Here is an 18,085-nt window from a genome sequence, read left to right on the forward strand (position 1 = left end):
CCCTCCCTATTTTGGGAGGTTACAAGTTTTATGGTCCCGGGAAGGATCTGAACGTCACCTTTCACCTACATGCATCTCCCATGCAAACATGTCAGGTTTAAAGGAATCAAATGCTGTGATTGGCCAAAATACTTTTCGGGTCATTGGGATTACCAGCAAGGTGTAGAAACATTTATACATGCTGTTTGCCAATTGTGAAACGGTGTACCGAACCGAGGGCCTAAAACCGTGGTTTTCGGTAACATCGAATAATCGTCCCATCCCTATTTATAATGCTCTACAATATATCTCAAAGGTCCTAATTTTCCACAAACTGTCCCAAACCCTACATACACCATGTGCTGTCCATATTTCTTTTGGCCTGCAATTTAAAAAATAAATAATGGCAGGCCATATTTTACTTCATATTTCGAGCCCGATATAATATTAGTGAGTTTTGATTATTTTGTCATGAATTTGCAAATTTTAGTCGGCATAAGCTTTTAAATAATATTGTTTGGTTAAAGCTGATAGATTTTCTTAATTTCTATATTCTTAATGGATGACTTATATTGCTATGGGTGCCACTACTAGTACTACATGTATTACCGTGTGGATTAAAAAACAAATACAATTGTATATCTTCCTATTGGTACATCACTTGATGTATATGACTATATGGATAAGAGTGCAGCATTTTAGGTAACTATGTAGGTTTATACCAAAGTGTTTCTTGACAAAATATACCAAAGACGGTAACGGAATTACAAACCTATGGTAACGGAATTACAAAATTGTTGACAGCTATAATTTTACAAGTAATGCATGAATTTGAAAGTAAATGTGTATGATTATGTTCATTAACATTTACTCAGAGAACATGAGTTGATTCCTTGATTACATATATATGAACAATACAATCTAACTTTTTGCTTGTTTTCGGTAACGGAATTACAAACTGATTTCTATGTTTTCTAATTTCACCTATATCTAAAAACAATTATCTTTTTATTAAAGTGGATCATGCAATGTTGTCCTTTGTTAGTGGTAAAACAAGAACACTAATAAAAAGAATATTACCTCAATAACATGGCTGCTGTACACAAATTCATAGTGTGTATTATGGGAGTGTCAGATTTTTAGTGTGATGGTATCCTCATAAAATGGCTAAAGTCAACCACATCCATTTATTTTACAATATTTTACATTAGAAAAAATCTTAATATATAAGTAATAACATGATTTTAATTTTTCACTGCATGTCCACATTAGCGCGGAATTGCCCTGCATAAATACAATATTTTTACCATTTGCAATGAAGATGGAAAAGAATGGTCATCACATACTGTGATACATGCATGTTTTATTATAATTGTGATATTTAGGTATGGGTTTTCTTTGTATTTTATAACATACATGTACATGTGTTGTCTACATATAAAGACAGGATCCTGTACACAAAGTTTTGAATATATCCAGCGAAGTCTTCTGAAATTATACTCAACTCCCGACATTTAAAGTTTTTTTCTTATTGAAAGTGGAATAAAGTTACAAATTGTTTTGCAAGCAGTTCTATTTTTGGATTGCTTTTCAGCGCGAGATGGTGTATGTGTTCACCATACTTATCTGGAGGTTAATTTCTGTTAGTCAGCTTCATAGATTTGTATGTGTTCAGCATTTTGAACAATCTTTAATGTTTTTAATGTACGAAACACACAGTGTATATATATATATATGTGTATGTGTATGTACATGTACATGTACATGTACATGTACATGTACATATTTATATGTTATGTAACTTTAGTACTATTTTTGTTTGTTTTATTGTTATTTTGTTTACAAGTTCTTAATATTACATTAAGACAGTATATTTAATTACCAAAGTCTGATTTGTATCCTTTGGTACAATGAATAAAGATATGGAAGTAAAATTCTAACTTTCCAAAAAGCTCATTAAAAGTGTAATTTTATTTATTCACAAGTTGTTTGTTTAAAGGGACATTCCTGAGTTTGCTGCAATTTTAAAGATGTTATCAACTAACCGAGACTTTTTAACAATTGTAATTGCATATCAAATATATTTTTATGCATATCATATTAGTGGCTGTATATTAAGCATGTTTCTGACCTTTCTAATATTTGTACTAGGTTAAATTTCATTTTATTTCCTAAAAACTATTTTTTCGTATGTACGAAATTATTTGAAGACAAAATCCATTTTGGGCTTCTTACAAATATTGATATGAGCAGAAACACATTGAATATACAGACACTGATATTCTAAACAAGAAAATATATTTAATATGTACGGTTAATCGTAGAAATATTTTATTGGTTGGAAACATCTTACAATGCAGCAAACTCAGGAATGTCCCTTTAAAAGTTTAATATCCATCAAAATCTTTTAGAATTTGCAGACTTTGCAGTGAAAAAAATTGAGAGTAGTGATTAATTGCTCCCCTAACTATGGGGAGCCATTTAAGAAATGAGATATTTCCCATACTTGTATATTAACATCGATATTTGATGCTTTTGGAGTGCTATTTAAAAAAAAAAAAATCACATTCTAAGGGGAGCTAAAAAATATAAATCATTCTCCAGCCAGAATAAAGTCTGATTTATTGTCGCATGTTTTTCCTTTCTGATCTGCTAACAGTAACACATCAGGGTTGAATCAGCTGTGCTTCTAGACTGCGGTAATCAGCATCATTTCCCACCATTCACAAATGTAATTTTTTCATTCCCAATTCTGAATGTAAATAATTCCTTTTTTATTATTATATAATGTTACATTTAAAACACTTTACAAACACCCCTTTCCTGACCCATATATTTTCATAATGCAAAACAGATATAGTAATTTGGTTAAATTAAGAGCACTGTGTGTATAGTATTATTCTTTTAAATTTGAACTTATATGTTTTTGAAATAAAACTAGAATTCGCATTTTGTTTTGTTAAACAGTGCTAAAATGCCAAAAGTCAAAGCCATGGGCGTCAAGTCAAATTTTAAAAATAGAACCCTGGGGGTTGTAATAATAAAGAAAGGTGACAGTATATATATGTCACATTAGGCCAAATAAAAAAAATATGTGACATACAGACATGTTCTGCCTGTGATCTGATATTTAAGCTTAAGCATGTGAACATGTATGCAATTATAAAGCCATCAGTCAACAACAGAATGTATATATTGTTGCAGATTATACATATGTGCTATAAACTTTTGTGTTTTTGTTTTTACTGCATTCTGAATTCACAGGCATCTTTTTGAATAGTTTCTTCATTTGACTTGAGTCATATATATATATATATATATATACTAAACAAAATAAGGAACTTCCGCTAACTTTGCTTTAACGTAACTTGATGAAAACAAACCGGGGGAATAATTGTTATATATGCGTTTAAAGAGTGTTCCATGATGCATCATTTGGTGCAAAAATCATGGCCATAGGTTAACAGAAACTGGGAGAAATTTTGACCATGTGTGGTATCCACTTAATAACGGGTATGACCACCTCTTGAATTGACCACTGCAGTGCATCGCAGGCGCATTGAATTGACTAAAATGTTGATTTCTGCCTGTGGAATATTGTTCCATTCCTGAATGAGCGCTTGACAAAGTCCATTAACGTTAGCGGGTGGGTTGGGACGACGCCTCAATCGTCTGTCCAGACTATCCCAGACATGCTCGATGGGGTTGAGATCAGGACTTTTAACGGGCCAGTCATCAATGAAATCAATGTTATTTGTCCTAAGAAAATTTACAGTGTCTCTAGCTGTATGAGAGGTGGCATTATCATGCTGAAAAATCGAGATGTTGGCGTTGTTATGGAACAGAGGAATGACGTGATTAGCGAGAATGTCATCGCGGTAACGTTGAGCATTTAAATTGCCATCAATGACGACTAGTGGTGAACGATAACCATGGGCAATGGCTGCCCAGACCATGACACAACCCCCACCCCCGAAACGATTTCGTTCCATAACGCAACAGTCAGCATAGTGTCCATTTCTCCTACGGTAGACGCGCACCCTGCCATCACCACATTGTAAAGAAAATCTGGATTCATCCGAAAATAGAACGGTATTCCAGCATCGCTGTATCCAACGAGTGTGTACACGTGCCCAGTTAAGATGATTTAGACGATGGCGTTGCGTTAAAACGTATCCGACGTAAGGATGTCGTGCATGTAAACCGTTCTCCCGCAGACGATTACGAACAGTTTGCCCACTGATTCGGTTGTTATAAAGCCCAGGTGTGTTAGCAGCAGTAGCAGTGGCAGTTTGGAATCGATTGCGCAAATGCGTGTTCATGATATAGCGGTCTTGACCACGCGTTGTAACACGCGGACGTCCACGACGTACGCGAAGATTTCGTATCGCTCAACTAGAACTCCCAACATGCCTTGCAACGTCTTCTGTCAACATGCCAGCATCAAGCATGCCAATCGCCCGTTCGCATAAATTATTGAGTATTCTTGGTATACTAAAAATGCTACAATGTAAAAAAGTTATTTTTTTTACAAATGTTGAAGCGTTTTCGTTCACTTGACAACAATGTCAGTAAGACAAGTAAAACAAATTGACCGAATACTACACGGGACATGTCGAACCATGCATGCATGTGCAAATTGAATTTCACGTTGTCGACGATTAACAGTGCAAAAAGAATCGATAAAATTCATGAATCCTGATAATACAGCTCAAGGCTAATACTACCTATATAATTTCATTACACAATGAATTGTTTAACACAACAAATACTATATGTGCAAATCGGAAGTTTCTTTTTTTGTTCAGTATATATATATATATATATATATATAGAGACCAAGTTGATTGGTTGAGGTTAATTGATTATAATCGATGATCGACAATGGAATTCGAACTGATTTTCAACATTAGACTATTAGTAATATTACACATCTATATGTAGTAACAGTAGTTGCCAATTTAATATTGAAATATCATTGATTCATTATGCACGAGCTAGTTTTGTGTCAGTATGTTTCCTCACAAAATCTGCACTGATGTGTGTGAATGTTTTGACTTTGTTAGCAGGTGAATCCACATGTGTCTAACTGGCCCTGACTGTGGAGAATAGGTGTGCCATAATTAATCAAGCCAAGTTCACTGGAGCCGTTAGGATATATACATGCATCCAGTTGTTTATCTTCCCCCAGTGTTAACTCAGATGGAATTAATTACAAACAGCCCCGTATTCATTCCACACATACATCTGTTGGTAGGTTGTGGGCTCTTTTTAGTTTTACGAGAGCTGCTTTACTTGTGGTACAGTTCATGTGTTTATATATATTCTTGGGAAATACTTTGCCACTGGTATGCAAACAGATTCCAAAAAAGGTTAGGTCATGTCAGCGACCTGAAGTGTTGTGATGACCTATTCGCAGACTCGGTTGCAGAGGATTGCGGTAATGAAAAAAGAAACAGCTTGTTTGCTGGAGTTGTCATTAAGCCATACATGTTGATAACAGTGTTGATAAGTCGAGTTGCTGTTCAGTTTTTGATGTTGTTGGCAGCACTAGCTGTTAGAGGCATCTGCGGCAGTTGATTGAACCATTCCAGGTGGCAAGTAAGTTAACTGTCTTATCATAACCAATCACTAAACGCTGTGGGTGATGTAACGGCTTGGTTTACTGTGAGCAGGGTACAACCAGACTGATGGCTATCAATGAGATCAGTTTGTTAGCTTTCACCAGTTGTCGTAGCATTCTTTTAAACCCATGTCATGGTTTTTTTTCTTCTTAAATTCAGCATTGAACTATTTGCTTGCTGTCGGCAGGAAATGATGTTACATCTTCCTATGCCAGTGCCAGCAAGATTTTGTCCTTATTTCAATCCAAATTTAAATCAGTGTATCCCCACTACCATACTAATAATTAATGTCCAAATTACTGAAACACATTGCTTGATTTACACATGTATGTATGTAAAGAACAGAAGAAAAGTAGTTATTCATTTAATTTTTGTGCATTAAAAAAAAAAAAAATCAATTATGATTATGTAGTTAGTGCTATTTTTGCAATAATTTATTTTGTCTTCTTCTAGTTCTAGTCCAGAAAACATAAATATCAGAGGTTATAATGGATTATTGTTTATGTTTACATTGGGATTTTATATATATATACATACATACATACATACTTTAGTAGCAGATTAAATTTGTTTTGCAAGTAGGTTGGGTACCAGAATGTTGTTTTTTGTTGTTTTTATGGGTGTTTTAGCTTCATTGTAACTTGTGTGCTGTAGTTTGGTTTCTGTTTTGTGTAACATAAACACAGGTGTTCACAAGGTAGGCTAGGCTAAATATAAGACCGTGTTTTTGTGAGACCCACTGACCTTTGGAGTAGTGAATCACATACATGTGTACTGGTGTTTACACTTGTCCCTCCCACCTCATACACCTGCCACTTAGCCAGTAGGTGTACATGACATTTACCTACAGGTAATCTGGAAATAAGTGTATTTGTCATTGATCAGTTAAGTGCTTTTCAAACAGAAATCAAATACATGTATGCTGGAGCAACCACTTCTGTTAAAGAATCAGTGACAAAGTGGCATAATTACATGTACCAAACTAATAGATAATTTTTCTTGAGGAATCTATAGATAGTACCTTGATTGCACTTTGAATTACATGTTCACAAAAAATTGCATCAAAATAATTTTCTTTATTACTATTTTATAAATTTGTAATTATTGCAGACTCCAACAAGGGTGCTTTTAATTTGAATTGCATCTCCATATTGTCACAGGCGAGACGTAGCTCAGTGGTACAGCACTCGCCTGATGCACAGTCGATCTAGGATCGATTCCTGTCGGTGGGCCCATTGGGCTATTTCTCCTTCCAGCCAGTGCTCCACAACTGGTTTAACAAAGGTCGTGGTATGTACTATCATGTCTGGGATAGTGCATATAAAAGATCCCTTTCTGCTAATCGAAATGAGTAGGCCATGAAGTGGCGACAGTGGGTTTCCTCTTATATCTGTGTAGTGTTTAACCATATATTTGACGCCATATAACCGTAAATAAAACATTTCCTTCCATATTGTCAAAACACTGGCTGTTTATATTTGTCACAAATATCAGCTATCAAAATAAGTCACGAACGATTGGTCAGGTCCCATATCATTTCCTGTAACTAATATTTCGTTCATGACAAAGTTTTATTCTTAATGTATGACTTTCACCATTTTCACAGTGTTTCCTGTAAGAAATAGCTTTACATCTAAATGAAATAACATGTTTTTAATTACATTTATCAGAATTTGATTATATGGTGGTTAACTTACATTGAAGCCATTTTAAATGTTATTAAAGCTTGCATGCTTTCGCATTGCCTTTACTCTTATTAACTATTTACATAAAAACCCCATTTTCATTCTTGTTGAAATATTAAAATTGAGGAACCCAATAGCAGTATCAATTAGTTAATAGGTAACACCGACTGATGCTTATTTTAAGGGCTGAAATATGTATCAAAATAGAGGACTAGGGCAACTGCAACTTTTGACAACTCACTTTTACGCAGCTGTTTGGCTTTATTCTCTCATTTGATATATACCTGGACATGTAGTATAGAGCAGACATTGTTAAGATGGTTTTTTACTATTAGAGCCTTTTTAATGATTAAACTTGGACAATAAATATATTACCTTGGTTAGGCTATTGGTGACTGCATATATTCATCTAAATGTTTGTGGTAGCCCAGACTTTTTTTTTTTTTTTTTTTTTTTTTTTTGTACACATTCAGTGTTTCTTCCAGAAATAAATGTTTGGGTATGGCGCTATGCAGTTGAATATTTACAGTGTTGGCAGGTGGTATTGGGGGCCTCCCCCGGAAACAATATGGGTATGGGTTAGGGTTATGAAAATCATACAGTACTGATAAGTGTCATTAATTTTGTCAAATGGTTAACTTAAAAATATAAAATCTGCAAAACATTTGGGTATGGCGCCATATCTTTTTTACCCTCTGGCAGAGACATTATTATTGGTACATGTAGATAAAAAATCTAAACCTTTGGACTCTCAAAAGCACTGCATATATACAGTGACATGCCAAACAAGAAAATGTATTTAATATTTTATTTTAATTGTTAAAAGAGTTGCATTCGTTGAAAAGATGTTACAATGGCAGTAAGCTGTTAAGACTCCTTCAGGTGATTTTCTTTAAAAGTATCAAGGGCTTCATTATATAATTTAATTCTATTTTAGTAGGGTACACTAATCCGGTATATAATAAAGTATGTATGTATTTCGGTAGTTTTATAAATCTGTTTTCAGTACATTTTCATTGTTGTAAAGTATAAGCCTATATTAAACCTATCCCTTCATGTCACAAACAGATTTATATGCATGACAGACACTAATCTTATACTAAATATTAAAATTATACATGTACTTGTTGAACCCAAACATGCATTAGTTTACGATATAAACCCAGTATACAATGTGTACTGTTAGTTTTTTAATCACAGTTTTAATAAAAATTATTAAACATGTTTCTATGTATATTAGTACTGCTCATTTCAACTTCAGTTATTAGTCACCTACTGGTCCAACCAGCTTTCTTCTCTATACGTCCGTCCATCCGTCCGTCTCACATATAGTTTTCTGGATGTTTTTGTTTTTCACAATGCCTTGAGATATTGATTTGACATTTTGTATATAGCTTCATCATGTATGGCTACAAATCAAGTTTGACTTTTATGGCGATTTACCCATTTTTGAAAGAGTTATGGCCCTTGAACTTAGGAAATATGAAAATTAGACTTTATTTTTTGCAATGCCTCAAGATACTGAGCTGATATTTTGTGTATACATAGGCTGATAGCTTTATCATGTTCTATTAAAGATCAAATTTGACTTTTATGGCAATTTACCAATTTTTCATGAAGTTATGGCCCTTGACTTACAAGATGTGAAAATTAATTTTCCGGACATAGATATTGAGATGGAATTTTGAATACATCTTTTTCGTGTACTGTTACAGACCAAGTTTAATTTTCATGGTGATTTACCCATTTTTTATAGTTAAAAATGTGTTGGCCCAGATGGGGACATGCATTGCTTTAGCAATACTCTCATATATAGGCCTAGGGAATACTTAAAACATGGATGGCTATTAAATACTATTTATCTTACAAATTGTTTTAAAACATATTTAATGAGCGGAAGTGAGTTGAATAAAATTTGAGTTATGGCACTTTGCATCAAAGAACAGTCAATTTGAGGTTAACTTATATCATATGTCACAGAGCAATCAATTTCTGTCATGTATGAATGTGGCAACTGGGTGCAGACAATCATATGTCTTTAAACCGATATCACTCGTGTGTTAGTGGTGTGTGTTATAATAACACATGATATTCTCATCAATGTGTATATAATAAAAATGTCACTATCATAAGGAAAGGCATTACCGTATGTGGTCATTGACACCATGGCATGTTTAAAAAAAACAGTCAAGTGTTTTAACATGGTCTCGAGAGTAAGAGAAGAAACCCACTCCTACCCTGTTGCAGTATGTCATAGGGTATATTTTTAACATTTAACAGCAATGTGTCAATATTTTGTATGTATTAAAAGGATAGCACATACCGTGGCCTTATGTATGGAGATGTCATTAACCAGACTTGACGTAATTTATAGTTGGTACTTGAATAACCTCACGTAGTCGGTGAACAGATTGATGTAAACACTGGTTACTTTATCTGCAGGAAACGTAATATCCACATGCCTGTAACATTGGTCAGACCGCCGGTTTGACTGGAATACACGTGCACATGTACTACGCAAGTTTGAGAGATCGCTTCACAAGTTTAAATCATTAAACAGTAGTTCATAATCAATTTTTAATTGACAAGAAATACCACTAATCGAGATTTTAAGAACAAAATGTTCCCTAATTATCTGCTAACTATTCCCAGTATGATAACAATACTGTACTGTTATCAAATATGAATTTACAATGCTCATTTATTATTTATTCTTCATTTACAATGTATTTTCTTTTATATCATATATACACACCCCGCCCACACACCCTAACTCAAAATCATGGCTACCTCCTGATGATGACAGACAGCAAATTGTAAAGCTAGTTCTTCACTGCAACATCTATGTATATACCAAAATGAGCATTACTTTTCTTCATATTATCTATTAAACTTGAAAAACTGCAGAAACTCATTAATTTTGAAATAAAATATGAATCATTACCTGAAATTATTTTGTTAAATTGAAATAAAATTTGCCCGTTTTTAAAATTTGCAATTGTGAATGTGACATGAATATTCAGTACTCCTGCCACTCAGAAAGCTTGGTAATTTTTACTAACAACATAAACAATCGGAGAGCATATACTTGCACCCTGATGCAGTAACATTGACAAAACTTACATACATACATATATATATATATATATATATATATATATATATATATATGCTGTGTATATATATGGAGGTTATTACCAGAGTGTTTTTTGGTATCGTCAGTATCATATATTAGGAATAAAAATTGTATTATGCGAGCCTCTGGCGAGCATAATACATTATTTTTATTCCTAATATATGATATTGACGATACCGAAATACACGAGGGTAATAATCTCTTTATCATATAATCTCAAGCTTAATATAACATGGTTTTTTTAAAACTATACACGCAACTTTAATTCCAGTCAGCCATTACGCGATATTCATATGACGTAAGAATATGTGGCGCGGTGTATTTTTGAATGGAAATGACGTCAAACTCGAATGACGTCATTTTGGATGTCCTTATATCAAAAGAAACTAGGGCCTAACGTTTTTTTGTTTTCTGAACGCTGGACAGCTTTCAGTGTAAAATTGCTATTGAAATATTTTCATTTGATGACTATGAATGCATGCGTCAATTATGGAGTGTCACCCATGTGCGTTTGCTTAAATGTCAATAAACCTAGTGCCGTGACCTCCATTAATTTACATCTAATTTGCAAAGTTATCAAATTCTTAAAGTATGTGATCTGAAAAATATCACATACTTTGATTGCACTGAAAATGTAAGATATTATATGATAAATATATATACGTAGTGTCTTAAAAGTGATGTCAAATTAGTTTTAACTGTTGATGTATCACACTGTTTTCTTTGCAAACTAAAGCACAACCAATTGCAGGCAGTTAATTAGCTGGCCTTGACAGTGTCTTTCATCAAAAACCTTTACCCCAACTTAGGTTGCCAGGACTAGCTCTGGCACTCGCCAAAGCAGTTGACAAATTTTATTTTAATTTGCGAAAGATAGGTAAAGATTTGAACTAGTGATGTCGTATAGTATGTTATCAATAATCCTTCCCACTAGGAATGCCTTTTTTTCATACTATGGAATTTACCACAAGTTATTTTTGTTTATGAGCTGATTGTTTCTAAATTGGACACAAAAATAGTTGTTGTTGTCTTGTTATTTACAAAATACCTTTATTTTTCTTATATCAGAACAAACTGAAATTATTTAGAATTTTTTTTTTGTGGGAAGATGGGACGAACTGTAGATGCTCATTGCACTCGTTATAATGTTTATGTGAAGATTGTGCAGTGCAGTAGTGCTGAAAGAATTAAAGAAATCATAGCTAATATGTATTGACATTGTTAGATGTTTAAATTTACAAGACTAGAAAACTGGTTTTTAAAGATAATTTAGAAATATTAGTTGTAATATAAGCCATATTTTTATGTCTACCTCGCTTAGAGACATGTTAAATTCATTTACATCCATGGTATGTTAACCCACAGCATGAAGTCCTTTACTATGTCTGTTTATAGCATGTCATGTCTTTAACATAGTTAGGATCTGTCTATTACTTTAGTTATTTTTTCACTTCTTCTTAACTTCAGTCTTTTGAAATGACTCCAGATGCCTTTCATGAAGTCTTAATCATTTTATCTTCTGGTTACCTCATTCTTATTTTAATTTTTTACTCCAGACGTCTTTGTGCAAATTACTTGCTTGCAGCCTTGGTCATTTATATTTCTTTTTGACTCAGACATGTTTGTGATTTGTTCTAGATGCCTTGCTTGAGGATATTTGTGTATTACTATTTGACTCAGTCTTGTTGTATGTCATGATCCAGATGCCTTGCAGGCAGAGATAGGTGTTTATTTTTATTTGACTCAGTCTTGTTGTGTGATTTGCTCCTGATGCCTTGCGTGTGTGATTTGCTCCAGATGCGTTGCTTCCAGATGTATATTACTATTTGACTCAGTCTTCTTGTGTGACTTGCTGCAGATGCCTTGCAGGCAGACAGCTGTGTTTATTTCTATTTGACTCAGTCTTATTGTGTGTATTGCTCCAGATGCCTTGCTCGCAGACATAAATGTCTGTTTTCTAATTTACTTCAGATGCCTTGCTCGCTGATCTGCAGTCAACAACTGCCCACATTTCTACCTATCAGCACAACATCAGCCAGCCGGCTCCAGTAGTCGTCAACAACAACCGCGACAGCTCAGCGTCAGATCGTGACTCACGCAGCTCCACTCCACCCCTGCCTCCCCCACCCCCACAAGAGGTCCTTGACAGTCTACCCCCACCCAGAGGTCTAGATCAGGTTAGTATTGTGGATTGGATGCAGTGTGTACAAAAGCTTGTGTATGTTTGTGAGTGGAGAATAATTGTGCAGTGCTAAAGTGCTTGCCAATTTCTCACAGTTTGTAAAATCAAAAGCCATGGTGTGTGTTGTCTTGTCTGTTGGATAGGATATACATTACAATGACACAAAATAATAATAAAATAATAATAAATATTTTTGCAGATTTTTTTTTAAGTTAACCTTTTTGACAGAATTAATTCCTCTTATCATTACTGTATGAATTTCTTAATCCTAACCCTAAACTTAACCCATTTTCTTTCTTGGGGAAGCCCCTATACCCCTAATGACTGTGGTTCCATTCAATTCCATAGTGCCATACCCAAAAATTTCTTTCTGACAGAAACACTGAATAACATTTTCATCTGAAGTTAGTAATTGTTTTGAAAATTATTTATGTCGAGGCTTAAATATAACGGAAGATGCAGATTAATATACTAATTAAAACACCACTCACGAGGCTAAGTGACAGCATATTGGACGCATTCTCGGAATGATTCTGGTATAATTGTATGAAAATGAACCATGAATGTAACATTTTTGATGGGACAGTATGTAACCCTCTTTGTGGGACAGGATGTAACCTTTGTGGGACAGGATGTAATCTTTGTGGGACAGGACGTAATCTTTGTGGAACATGACATAACCTTTGTGGACAGGATGTAACCTTTGTGGGACAGGATGTAACCTTTCTGGGACAGGATGTAACCTTTGTGGGACAGGATATAACCTTTGTGGACAGGATGTAACCTTTCTGGGACAGGATATAACCTTTGTGGGACATGACATAATTGTGTAGTAAGAGTACTTATGATCATCTTCTCGGGCTTATTCCCTATCCTAACCAGTGGTGGATGACTGGTGTATCAAAGGCATATATAGAGGAGAATAAACAAGTTACCAGTTATTAAATTTATGTCCCGAGTGAAATAATTTTCACTTGTCACAAACTTTAGCGAGTGACAAGTGAAAATTATTTCACAAGGGACATAAATTTGATAATAACTGGTACCGAGTTTGTTATTCTATTTATTACCCCAGCTATTTTTTGTTTTTTTAAAAAGCCTTTATTTTAGATATAGCCTACATCGGCTACACGCCCATTTATATAGAAATGATGTAAACTACTTTACTGTTCTGGGTATTGTTTTAACTTTGTATTTTATTCACGGTTCACAGATAATTTTCAAAACCCAAAGTTCTATATATTCTGTAAAAATAAATCTATAATGAATTGCATTAAACTACCATTTTATTACAAGTTTAACACTGAAACCAGAAAGACGCAAACGCTTTAAACTACGTGACGTCATTGTGTGTGCTTTGCCAAATTGTGATGACGTCAAATTTAGTACCGACAAGGTGATTGGTTTGTTGGCGTCAAATCATCCAGTAGTAGTGTACGTTAAACCAATGCAGGATAATTTCTCAGTGAGAAATTGATTTTTATTTTCCCCATTATGAGTGCCTGCTGGGGTAATAGACTGTTATATACTATTGTGTCTGTAGAAAGTATAATTACTAGAAATGGACCCTTAAAGTTGCTGCTATATGTAGAAAGTTAATGCTTATGTTATTGTCAAGGCTTTAGCAGATTCATTACTTAGTTAATACAATAAAAGCATAATTTGCAAGTGTAGCATAATGCATGTATATGTGTGTGTGTCCGATTTGCTATAATTGATATTTGGTTGCAGCTACTAACTGTAAAATATTATAGGCAATATAGTTATTAAATATATGAAGTTCAATAGAATTTTAACTCGGTAAATGGAAAATACATGTTATAAGTAGACTTCGCAATTTTCATAAATGGAAAATCAACATCCCTAAATATTAGTGATTAAACAACATGCTGAACATACATTCCTTTCCTTTAACATACCAACAAGTATTCAGTTGATTCGATTGGCTATATAACAAATATCCATGAGTATTGGTGAAGTATGCATGCACATTGTAACAACCAGTTTTCATGCAGTGTTCAAGTGTCGGCTTCCTAGCTGTGAGTCATACATTGTACACTACATGTAACAACAGCTAAGACACATACATGGTGATACCAACATATAAACTGTCAGCAAAGTTAACATATTCAATACTGTTGTATTAAAATGCTATTAACTGCTTGAACACACCTTTCATCTTGTTTCTTTGTGTCTATTTGTACACGAGATGTCTATATTTTTCTTCACTATTTCTATCCTGACTCGGTGAACGACTGCTGTGATAAAATATATAAATATTCCGATAATGTCTGCACCCACCGAAATGTTATAAGCAGTTGATGTAAGAATGTTAATCACAGTATGCGTGGGATTTGTAAACACTGGTATTACTTTCTAAGTGCTCCTCAGTAGAATTAAATAAACTCGTCCATTTTGTAGTGTAACAGAAAGGTAGACTTACATGTACGAGTTAATCTTTCAGCAAATTACACACAATGTTTATAAAAGTTTGATTTCATTGTTTTGTGTCGGTGTAGAATATTGTGTTGTAGTGATGAGTAAAATCCATATGACTAAGACCTCACCTCATAAACTGAGTGCAGAAGAATGAAAAATAAAATAGCTTAGCCTTCATTTACTCGGCAGATTTATTTTCAGAACGTTCCTGGCAGAGATAAGATAATAGTGTCTGTCTTCACTTGTAACACACTTTTCCTCAACCTGTAGATATTTTGTTCAGTGGTAATTAATTGGGATTTACAGTGTTTTTAAAGTGCTCTAGATGTTATAGGTGTTAGAATTTTGAATTTTCATGGTGGTAGTGCCATAAAATGATAAGATAATATTTTTTGTTTTTACTTGTAACATACTTAAACCTGTAAAGCCAAACCAATTGATACACCATGTTCCCTTTTTATGAGTTAAAACATGAAAGCATTAAAAAAAAAAGAAAAAAAGTTAAACCAGCTGGTGTAGGTAAATTTTTTAATTTGTTGAGTCATGTCTTATAGAGGTTTTTTTTAAAAAGACAAAAAGTAAAATCTGGGTATTGCAGCACAGCAGGGTTCTGACTGCTTGAAGAACCAATTAGTGTTCAGAAGATGTTGGTTAAACTACAAATTCTAGGTGTGTGTTATTTTATTTTTTTGTAGAGTTGTGTTCTTGGGTTTAAAAATAAACCTCAACTCTAGGAATTCTGAATTGCTGAACCAGTTTGTGATGAGAATATGTTGGTTAAGCTACAAGTTCTAGGTGTGTGTGTGTTGATGTTGGTGTTGTTTTTGTTGCTTTTGGGGTGGTGTTTTGTTTCTTTGGGGTTTTTTTTTTGGGGGGGGGGGGGGGTAAAATAAATTTATTAATCGAGTCATGTCTTTAAAAAAAAACCCCCCAAAATCCCAGCTATACTCTGGTGAAAATTGGCGAACCAGTAACTTAGTTTTGTTTTGAGATATTTTATTGATAAAAAAAGAATCGAAAGGATTGCACAACAGGCAGAGCCTATATAAGTGCTCTCCTAAACAAGATGGACATCATCAGACAATAATCATAATCATATATATAAAACATAATAACAATGTCCAATGGCATAAAATATTTAACATAATTAATATTTTTTAATATATAGTAATAAAAGGTAGAGAGTAGATAGAATAGAAATGGGATAGTCGACGAAAAAATATGATAGTAATGATCCTATTCTTGGAGCTAACCTTATATGGGGAAGTAAGATCAGAATAATAAGTTAGTTCAACTCGAATCTCTAACTTTCAGCTATATATTTATGTACTGCGTTGGGGGGTGGGGGGGGGGCTTGTTGTTGATGAGTCACGTCTTCTAGGGCTTTTACAAAAACTAAAACTAAAGTTTGGGTACTGGTAAACAGCAGGATTCTGACTTGCTAAAACAGCTAAGTGTTGAGAGAGTCTGTTACATGTATCCAAGTTGTTCAGCAGCTCTGACATCTACAAAACAGAAGCAGTGTTTTGACTTGAACTGTTTAACACTAAGTCCCTACATGTGCATGTTTAGAAATCACTTAGTTTGTGCGGTGGTAAACAGGTTATTCTGGGAGTCCAGTGGACTAGTCTTGCAAACATACCATTTTCTAATATATATTTTTTTTTAACTAACATAACAAGCAGTTGGATTCACTTTCCCTTTTGGTTGATTTTCTTTTCTTTTTTTCCTTTCATTCATTAATATAAAAAAGAGAAAATTATTAACCTGTTTTATCAGATTGCAGTTAAACAAGAAAATTTTGTTTTTGTCTTATATGTATGTATAAAAATGTACAGACTCGATAAATTTGGCTTTTATGTTGAACATGTTGTTTTAGTGATTATAATCATAGATCAAGGTTACTCTCAAAATGTTTTAATTTAAATAAATTATATTTCACTATGTGAAACCATAACTTTCAATTTTGTTTACTTCTAAAATATAAAATAATTTTCTTCAGCTGACTGTAACCTTAAACTTTATTTTACAGTTGCAGTGTGTTCATTAGTATGTGGCAGGCAGCCATTTTTGGCGGCTGTTGCTGCCACTACCGCTGCCTAATTTTCATGCACCTATTTTTCATGCATTCAGTAAATATAGCCACCTATATTTTTCCAAGCAGCTTCCTATTTTCAAAGATCTGCTTATAAAAATTGTCACCAAATTTCTGATAAAACATAGTTTCAAAGCAAATAGTGAAATATACTGTAAGTGGAACTATGAATATGTAAAAGGTGGTATTGTAATACATGTATGTATTGTTGATTGTGTGTGGAGTTAGCATACCACAGACATAACATGTCACAATGGATCATACATCTTTATGTACGTAGAGGAAGTTTGACTGAGCATGTCTACCAGGTTCTAATAGACCAAATCAATTCCTATTGCCGATAATGTTACCTTTTACTAATAAAACTGATATAAGCAACGTATCAACACACCCAGGACGTACAGCAATAAAAAGTGTGGCACCTCACATCTAATCTACCTGCAAGAAAATGGGGGGGGGGGGGGGTGTCACATACTATTTAAGAGATTTAATTAATGTTTTTAATAGCAACTGTCAGTTTTGCTGCAAAAATTGCATTTCCATTTTTTAGAGTACCCCGCAATAGTTTCAACCTCTGGTATATACTACATAACAACTGTATAACAAATAAAAGTGTATTTATTTATTGTCAATGGATAATAGTATTTGACCAAATAATCAATCACACCCACAGCTGCTTTTACTCTGTAAATATTTGACGGTGCACCTCGAACTTTGACACGGAACTCTCTTCTTTGGTACTATGCAACCACCACTTTGTGTGTATATCAAGTGGTACTTGAACACTGAGTGTCACATACCGAGTACAGGCATGGTCATATTGCTTTACAACCTTCGTGGTTAAATATCCTCGTTTACTGAATCATGGTAGTGGACTGGTTTTGTTTTCAGGACACTTTGCAATTTGAGTAATTTAAATTAATTAACCAGAATTCAGTTAGGTGA

The 18,085-nt window shown here is 33.9% G+C and overlaps 1 protein-coding gene across 2 annotated transcripts in view; it reads left to right on the top strand.

The window, feature by feature from the left end:
• LOC121369308 (paxillin-like) overlaps positions 1 to 18,085 on the top strand; it is a 39,810-nt gene that overhangs the window by 3,005 nt on the left and 18,720 nt on the right. The window contains exons 1-2 of one of the 2 annotated variants that reach the window (XM_041494281.1): positions 5,408 to 5,580; positions 12,396 to 12,601. Coding sequence is in view for 1 of the 2 variants with exons in the window: in XM_041494280.1 (XP_041350214.1) it covers positions 12,396 to 12,601 (206 nt within the window). In the remaining variant the exon portion in view is untranslated. Of the gene's footprint in view, positions 1 to 5,407; positions 5,581 to 12,395; positions 12,602 to 18,085 lie in introns of those variants that run through there. The other variant, XM_041494280.1, reaches the window with a different exon arrangement.

This window comes from Gigantopelta aegis, chromosome 3 (assembly GCF_016097555.1).
Source record: "Gigantopelta aegis isolate Gae_Host chromosome 3, Gae_host_genome, whole genome shotgun sequence".
Classification (NCBI taxonomy): Eukaryota; Metazoa; Mollusca; class Gastropoda; order Neomphalida; family Peltospiridae; genus Gigantopelta; species Gigantopelta aegis.